This window comes from Antrostomus carolinensis, unplaced genomic scaffold (genome assembly GCF_000700745.2).
Source record: "Antrostomus carolinensis isolate BGI_N321 unplaced genomic scaffold, ASM70074v2 scaffold8058, whole genome shotgun sequence".
Taxonomy (NCBI): Eukaryota; Metazoa; Chordata; class Aves; order Caprimulgiformes; family Caprimulgidae; genus Antrostomus; species Antrostomus carolinensis.
The window spans coordinates 160-9041 of record NW_010333623.1 but is presented as its reverse complement, the minus strand read 5'-3'; the positions used below and the strand labels follow the sequence as shown (position 1 = coordinate 9041).

The 8882-nt window shown below is 40.6% G+C and overlaps 1 protein-coding gene across 1 annotated transcript in view; it reads right to left on the bottom strand.

Moving 5' to 3' along the window:
- LOC104529576 (tomoregulin-1) overlaps positions 1-5880 on the bottom strand; it is a gene marked incomplete at its 5' end in the record, with an annotated part of 7789 nt that extends 1909 nt beyond the window's left edge. Inside the window, 2 exons of the mRNA XM_010173916.1 lie at positions 1644-1802; positions 5757-5880. Coding sequence (XP_010172218.1) covers positions 1644-1802; positions 5757-5880 — 283 coding nt within the window. The remainder of the gene's footprint in view (positions 1-1643; positions 1803-5756) is intronic.
- Positions 5881-8882: the final 3002 nt, after the last annotated feature.

Sequence of the window (8882 nt, the reverse complement as noted above, 5' to 3'; positions counted from 1 at the left end):
TAACCACAGCCTTCCACACCAGTAATTTGGCCAGCAGGGTGTTGGGTAAAAGAGGGATGACATCAACTGTGTGAGCCAAATAACTCTTGTACAAGTGCGGGAGGTGTTAGATATGTTTACTTACACCTGTTACATTGAACCTTACAAGAGAGACAGGGAAGGAGGCCTATACTGTTCGTTCATAGAGGTGTCACTACATCATTGAGCTTGGAAAGCCACGCACTAATGCACTAGCAGTACGTTTTATGGCCTGATGTAAGTGGAGCTGAAAAAGTGAAGAAAGTGAAGACGAGCCAAGGAGGAAAAGGCAAAATATGTCATGGATGCCAAAGTGTAGGACTTAAATGCTACATGCACCTATAAGACAACTAAGTCATCCTTAATCTAGCTCAGAGCTCTCAGTCCTTGTTGGGTTCAGTCCTCTATGAGTAAACTGAATCCCTTGTCATCAAAAAGAATCCGTGGCTCTCATCTCACTTTTCACAGAGGGCAAGAGCCTGAGACAACCCAGAAACTTCGACTGTGTGCTCGTGCATCTTTACATTTCATCAAATAGGTCCCCATGCATATTAATTTTCAGAAAGCATATATGGTGTAAGAGATACTTCTCTCTCTGTGTCACACCATTTACAGTGGTACTACAGGGAACAGCATCTTGTCAATCTCTCTGGTTTCACTGGGCAGGAGCGGGGAATCAGAGCTTCGGTAAGATACCAGCAATGTTTAAATAACTCCAGTGAAGGTCTAACACAGTAGCTGACCTTTTGGATGTGCTTCAAGGCTGATCTGTTGTGCTGGGTATTTGGTCTGGGGATTCAGAGTGGTTACTTGTTGTTTGTGAATTTAAGAAAAGGTGGGTTTTGTGACATTAAAAATGGCAATGGGATGTTACATAATCCTTCCACTGCAGTCATTAGGTATTTTTTGTGTGGGTATTTTAGGATATATCATAGAATCATAGAATAGTTTGGGTTGGAAAAGACCTCCAAGATCATCAAGTCCAACCCCTGATCCAACTCCAATTACTATATCATGGCACTAAGGGCCACGTCCAATCTCTTTTTAAAAACCTCCAGGGATGGTGAATCCACCACCTCTCTGGGCAGGCCGTTCCAGTGCCTGATTACCCTCTCTGTAAAGAATTTCTTCCTAACATCTAACCTAAACCTCCCCTGGCAGAGCTTGAGCCCATGCCCCCTTGTCCTATTGCTGGTTGCCTGGGAGAAGAGACCAACCCCCACCTGGCTATAACCTCCCTTCAGGTAGTTGAAGAGAGTGATAAGGTCACCTCTAAGCCTTCTCTTCTCCAGACTAAACAACCCCAGCTCCCTCAGCCTCTCCTCATAGGACTTGTGCTCAAGTCCCTTCACCAGCCTCGTTGCTCTTCTCTGGACCTGCTCCAGCACCTCAATGTCCTTCCTGAACTGAGGGGCCCAGAGCTGAACACAGTACTCAAGGTGTGGCCTCACTAACGCAGAGTACAGGGGAAGGATCACTTCCCTGCTCCTGCTGGCCACACTGTTCTTGATGCAGGCCAGGATGCCTATGTTAAAGCACATAAAATCTGGGGACCCAAATATTTAAATACAGAAAAAGTATATCCATACAATATGTAATTTTTCACTGTTTTTGTGTTTACCTACCTTGTTATGCACATGACAATTGCAACTATAATGGCAATCTGTACAGCTCCAATTATTGCTGCAATAAGGACATGCGTAAGCTTTTGTCTACTTGGGACAACATAAAGAATACTAAAGTCTGTCTTTTCACAGTGCTGTCCAGTATATCCTGATTCACACCTGAAAAACAAAAAGGAATATCTCATGGAATCTGTAACTTTACAACAACCCAGTCATTTTGCAGATGAAATAAGGAGTCCAAGGTGACTCCAGCTGAGAAAGAGCTGGTGAGAAGGTGAAGGTGTGGTAACGCTTGGGTAGGGGAATGGTTCGGATTTCTGTGGCAAGAGAAGAGACCAAGCAGGTATGCTCTGCTTTTCTGGGTAAGGTTACTAGCTGCCCCTCTGAAAACACACCAGTCTGGTGAAGTTCCTGATTTGGCAAAATAAATATGTGGGGTCATTATTAAGTTGCTGCAATATTAAGGAAGAATAAAGCAACTAGGTGAAACAAATAGACAAGGCTAAAGGAAATACAAAGGAGCAGGCTCACGAAACACAAAGTGAGCATGCTCGCTCAGCTGCAATGTCAATATGGGAGAGGAGTGACGAAAAGGAAGAGAAACCCTGAAAAATGGAGGAAAAGGAAGATCCTTTTTCAAGCCACGGCCTATGGATGTGGAATCCTGAAAAACATATTGGACAAGACCAGCATCAAACCCCCTCCTGCCTTACCAAAGTTTGATTGCGTGCCAATGGCACGCAACTGTTCAAGTGAGAGTTCATGGAAGAATCCACGAAAATTGGCGAGGGTTGGGGAAGAAATGGCTGGAGACAGAAGAGAAGCGGCTGCTCTAAGTGGTACCTTGCGTGAGCAAAGCAGCAGTTAGCTCAATGAGAAACTCAGCAGAGGCTGCTCCTGATCAGCGACCCATGTTCAGGGAATGTGAGATGAGCCAGTGGTGAAGGTGGCAGTGGAAGCATGCTCTGGAACAATTAATGTCTCAAGGGAAGAGAGGCTGAAGCACAACAAGGAAAGGCAAGAGCCACCCAAGACAATGAGTTGGAGTCTGCAGAATCAAAGGCCACCGCTTACATCCCTGTGCAAGTTCCTTGTACAGCTATCCTTTAAAACCGACTGATGCAAATGCATCATTAAGGGCAACTGAATCATTCAATTGGCCTCCAGCTCTATAGTACAAAGCTACTGAAGAATTACTCACACACAGGCAGAGAAACAACCCTTTTGAAAACTGCGTCAGGTAAGCCTGAATGCAACACAGAATCAGTCTCAACTATTCAAAAGCTTTGTGCTAGGGTAGGAATTAATTCTGCTTGGAGGAATGAAATAATTGCACCACAGAATTTTGCTACAATTGCTAACACAACTCCTAATCCGCCTTTGCATGCGGGGAGAACGGTTGGGGTTTACATGTTCGTAATCTTGTGACTCTGCTTTCTCCAGGTATGAGCTGCTGTGTAAGGAGTTTTGGTTCAGGCATGAAACAAGTTCCAGTAGGAGCAGAGTTGCTGAAGAAAAGCCCCTATGTACTGTAAGTAAGCATGGCTAGGAAGGGAATCAAGAGAAACACATATTAGCATATGAGAAGGAAGAGGAAGGGAACACATTAGTAGTCATGCAAAAAGAAACCGTAAGAAAGAGGACTCCTTGCTAGTGAAGAGGATTGAATTCTTATTTGGTACTTCACTTTTGTTTTCATTAAAGAAGGTAACAGTTAAAGTCTTATCAATGTGAGAATTGCTTTAAAGCAGAGGAGGTAAAACAAAGCAGAGGAGGTACAAGTAATTCAAAGATGTTTCCTCAGAAACGCTGAAGTGACAGGAAATTATTCCTGAGAAATACTATTTCTGAGAAATATCTCCTGAATGGAGAATCAGGAGTACTGAATTCCTGCAAAGAAGAAGTGCATGTCTTAAGAACATGGGATGTTGTGGTGGGATGAAGTACTAGGCGCTAGTTTAAGCTACCTTAAGCTAGCAGAACAGATTTTAAAGCATTCTACTGCGTTAATATATAGCAAGACAATAAAGCATTAATATATTAGCAAGATAAACAGAAGTCAGCATGGATTTATCAAAATATGCTGATCAATCAATTAATTGAGCTAGCAAAAATAAGTTTATATTTCTTTGCAAAGGGTTGAACTGTGCATCCTTGATGCAGCCTGTCATAAGGACAGGGCAGAACTGCACTGCACAAGGGGGGCAGCAGGAGATAGACCAGATCCCAGCTGTGCAAAGGCTGCTAAACTAAGTATTGTACTATTGACTACTACAAAACTTTCCTCCCACTTGCCTGCTGGCAGTCCTGGAGGGCTGCTGTACAATGAGCAAGGAGATGCATTGCCCTCAGTGAAAGGAAAAGTCAGAATTTGCTCTGCACAGGTATTTTCTGCAGTTTTGTAGGTCAGCTGATACCTCACATATATCACTACCAGGAAACGAGGACCAAATTAAACAATGTATATACTAGATGGGTATGAGAATGCAAAGCATTTGAAAATAAAATTCTACCCCTAGCTTTCATAATTATATTTTCCTTGCCACAGAAAGAGATTTTTTTTTTCCTTTGGTAGAAGTACATGATTACTATGGCAGATTGCTGTCTGATATAAATAATTTGTTTCCTTAATAACTCTGTTCCAGAATAGAATTTAAAGGGACAGTACATTACTAAATTCATCAAATCACTGTATATCAGAAATTATTAGAGTAATGATAAATATTTAAATGACTGAATAGTAGTTGAATCATAAGTGAATAAATGACTATATGATTAGCGCCATCTAGAAAAAAATTCTAAGAAATAAAAAAATCAGTTCAGTCAGTCAGGCATGTTTTCCTTGAAATACCTCTACTTTGAATATTTTGAGGACAAATCCATCAGAAATTGTGTTAAACACAGCTCTAGATCAAAATAATACTGTATCAAATAGTGCTGCCTAATGCCTATCAAGATGACATTGGGGATGTTTCCCAAGAGAAACAAAGCCATGTTGAGCTCCCTTGATTCTAGCCAAAGAAACGAGAAAAAACAAGTAAGTCCTAGTGGAAAGGTGAAAATAAACAAGAAAGGGTCTCGGATGGGAAAAGGAATAATATAACCTTTCAAATGCTGTATGTTGACAACTATACTGGCTCTGCCTTTTGGGCTTCCTGCTCCCTGGTCATTCCGGAAACCCTTAAATCTTGGCAGTGGAAAACCCCCTAAATATCACGATCAATAAAGATCAAGGGAGAAAACGTGATAGCATCTAATGGATTCACAGTTGAAGTTTCAAAGCAAACTAAAGCAAAGAGTTATAGCATCTTCAGCCATATTGATCTGAAAGTACAAGCCTGCAAGATGAAAGTTCAGGAGTGAAACCCCCTAATAAGTAGGGCATGGATGTCATTAAGAAGAAGTGTCTTTTTTTCTATAAACAAATTTTAAAATTAATTTTATTTTTTAAAGAAAAAAAAGAGGCAGAATTCAGTTGGTGAAATGTGAAGAAAAAAATTATTTGGGAGCCAAGGAAATAACATTGAACTTTCAGATTTCCTGAGAAACACTGAGTGGCTTAAACTGCTAGATTATACCATAGACAAAAAACGTGGGCTAAAGAATATTTTGTAATTTTACACTCCCTAGATGAAGCCTATAATTGTAAAAAAGGGCAACAAATGTTAAAAATAAGATATTGATACTCCAGAGAGAGTTTATGGCAAGAGCAATAAAACGTATAGATAGCATAAAAACAGACTGTGAGGTCACTGGGGAAAGAGCAGCCATACAGAGAAGCCATGTAAGGCAAATGCAGGTTTTTTGTGTTTGTTTGTGTTTTTTTTTTTCCTCTCTAGATAGGATTTAGCAGCTGAAAATAAGGACACAACACAGAAGCCACACTCCTCAGAGGGATTCAGCTTCTGAACTACCTGACTGACTGAGCCTCTCCTCTGAGCGTTATCTCCTGCATGACTGGAGCAGTTGGGTGCTGCCCAAGCACAGGGATACGGCTCCTGTGCCACTGCTTAGCTAACTGCAAACTGACACATGCTGTAGTTATTTCTAGAGAGCATTTTGATTCAGCTTTACAGCAATTTCAAGCACATTTTGGAGGCATGCAGGACTTACCGGCAGGAAGCCTTCTGAGTGGAATAAATGAATTCACATTTTCCATGTATACAGTAGCCGTTGAAGCTTTCTGAACAAGGTATGTGGTTTCCGATGTAAATGTCTTCTCTCTGATCACTGGCATCTTGAAAAGAAATATACATAAACAATTATAAATTTATTATATTCATTTAAAAATCTCAACCAAGATTAGCATACCCTTAAAATCTTGTAGTGAATAAAGGAATACAGAATAATAAAGCAAGGCTTAAGGGTAAAGTTTCAGAGGAACCTACAGAGATTTGCTAGGATGTACTGCACTGAAAAATAATCCTTGGAGACATCTAAACACGCTTCTCATGTCAGGTTTCACAGAAGGAAAAAACTATTCATGACAGAAACAAGCCAATGCAGGAAGATCAGCAGAAGTTTTGTCAGTGGCATTTGGGCAAAGAGCTAATACATAGATACAGAGAGCTCTCTCCCATGTTTAAACAGAGGGAAAAAACCCGAAGGGTTAGAAAGAAGCTAAACCACGTTTTACGACCACTGAGTAGAAAGCAACTTGACAGAGCCCAGGTCTGACTGATACCATCTGTTGTTACAGCTGAAATCAAACACACTAAAATAGCAGTCTTCCTCAGAGAAACGCTTTTATGGAGAGGGAGTCTCAAAATATTGAAATGAGCTTAAAATACCCACTTCTTTGGGAGTGTACTGGGTGTGGCTGGGATGGAATTAATTTTCTTCAGAGCAGCCCATATGGTTCTGTATTTTGAATTTCTGTCTGAAACGGTGCTGATAACACACCAGTGTTTCGGCTGTTCCTGAAGGGTGCTTGCACAGCACCAAAGCTTTCTCTGATTCTCACTGTGGCACCTAAGCACATAGGCTGGGGGTGGGCAAGAGGCTGTCAGGGGACACAGCCAGGACAGTTGACCCAAACTGACCAAAGGGATATTCTGTACTGTATGACATCATGGTCAGCAAAAAAAAAAAGGGTTTTGGTCTTTCCAAGGTGGCCATTGCTCAGAGACTGGCTGGGCATCAGTCTGCTGCTGGGACACCGTGAATTATGGCTTTTGCATCTCTTAAAAAAAAAATTTCCCCCTTCACTGCTTAAACTGCCTTTATCTTGACCATTGAGTTTTTCTTGTGTTTGCTCTTCTGATCCTCTTTCCCATCCTGCTGGGGGAAGGTGGGGGTGAGGAAGCATCTGGTGGGTGCTTAGTTGCTGGTGGGTCAGCCCAGCACAGGAAGGCACAGGAAGGCAGTCCCTTCTGCCCCAACATCTTTCGTGCTTCTGTCATGGTACTGAAAATATCTAAAGCTGTGTACATTTTCAACCATTCTTTCCTCAAAATTTTTCTGTAAAATGTCCTAAACACAGAAGTTGGTATTTCATAATGAACTTCTCCAAAGAGCATGGATCTAAAGATGTGAGTGTAATTGTGGAATTATGTCAATTTCTATGGTAATAGACTACAGTGTCACAAATACAAGATTATAATGAACTGCAGGTGCAAAGCAAAAAGGGACTGTGAGGAAGAAATCTCTTATACAATTGCAGATATTTGAAGTAACACCAGCAGGAAAGAGAATGTATGTATACAAGAAAAAAAAAAAAAGGCATGCTGCTGTTTTAGGTTTTCCCTGAACATTTTCTGTAATGTTTTCTAATTTGTTCCAGAAGAAAAAAAAAAAAAAAACACTATTAGAGATTTGAGATATAAGGAAGCTTGACGGTTTCAGGCTATGCTTCAAAGATATAGAAGACTTGATACAAGGGAAGAACATTGCCTAATACTGACGATACATCCAACACTGCCCTATTGGAGTAGATTTATGTTGCAGCACATCTAAGAGGGAAAAGTGCAGATGGCTCATCCCAAAACTGTAGCCTCCTCCAAGCAGTTAATTACTGTTGAACCTGATCCTAATCAAAGGCTGGTAATAAGTTGCATACAATTACATTAGTCTGTTCAGATAGCTGCACTATGCCTGGATTTAATGGATGCACTAATACAGAGTGTGAGGCCCAGTGAAAGATGCATTCCCTGAAAGGCAGCCAGGTAGTCATGGCCACTTGAGTCAGAGGCAAAATTTGCACTAAGCAAAGAGATGTTGTTAAATGCAGAAGGTGATTCCCAGTGTAAACTAGATATTTACCTGCCTATTGATGGGAAACCATTTTTATTCTGAGGCCTGCTAGACTGCTTCAGTGCTTCAAAGTGAAAGATTTAATTGGTGTAGGAGTCTTGAAAGAATGATTGGATATAAGAGTTCAGATACTTCACCAGAAAGAAGAGGTGTGCACAAAACCTGAAACCCTGATGCTCATCTTGGTTTGACAAAACCAGCAAGACAGCTGAATCTGGGAGAGACATTTTTAGTGTATAACTTTAGGTATACACTTGCATTTCAGGAGAAGGAGACTGTCATGGCTGTGGTTCTAGAGACTAGAAGGTATTATACATTCAGAGAACAGGGTTTAACAAGATTAACTGACAGGAATTTAAAGCAAAAGCAAACATAAAAGTGTAGACTGTTCTCTTATCCTGGAAGAAAAAGTCATTCAAAGTAGTTCAGTTCAGGCTCTCACTGTCTAAGAAGACCCGAGTACTTAATAAAAAAATTGCAAGACTATTTTTTTGCACAAGGCCTATTCCCTCTGTGTACATCATGTGCCGAACTTGAGACTGCACAAGCTATGCACATTAATAATAATAATTATATACAATGTTTTTTCCACTAACTAGATTTCAAGAGCAATTTATATGCAATGAATAAAAGGCTGTAACTTCCTCTGAATAGGAATGAAAAGTGGTGTTTCATTACATCACATAATAAGATGTATATTCCATTTGGTGCCTTTTATGCCTCATAATGCAAGTGAAAATTGACATTAAATCATTCCAACTGGTACATTATATGGAGCGACAGTAAGAGAATTAGTGAAAAAAGAAAAATATATGGAGCTTTTTGGCACTGAAAGGCTTTTCAAGAGGAACACAAGGGTTGCCAAAAGGCATTGTCTCTAGAAGGCCACGGGAGTGCGCAACTAATATAATAATAGAAAAAAAACAAAGAACAGAGCTAACAGAGAAGAAACCAACCCCTTGCAACATAACTTGCATTAAGCCCAGC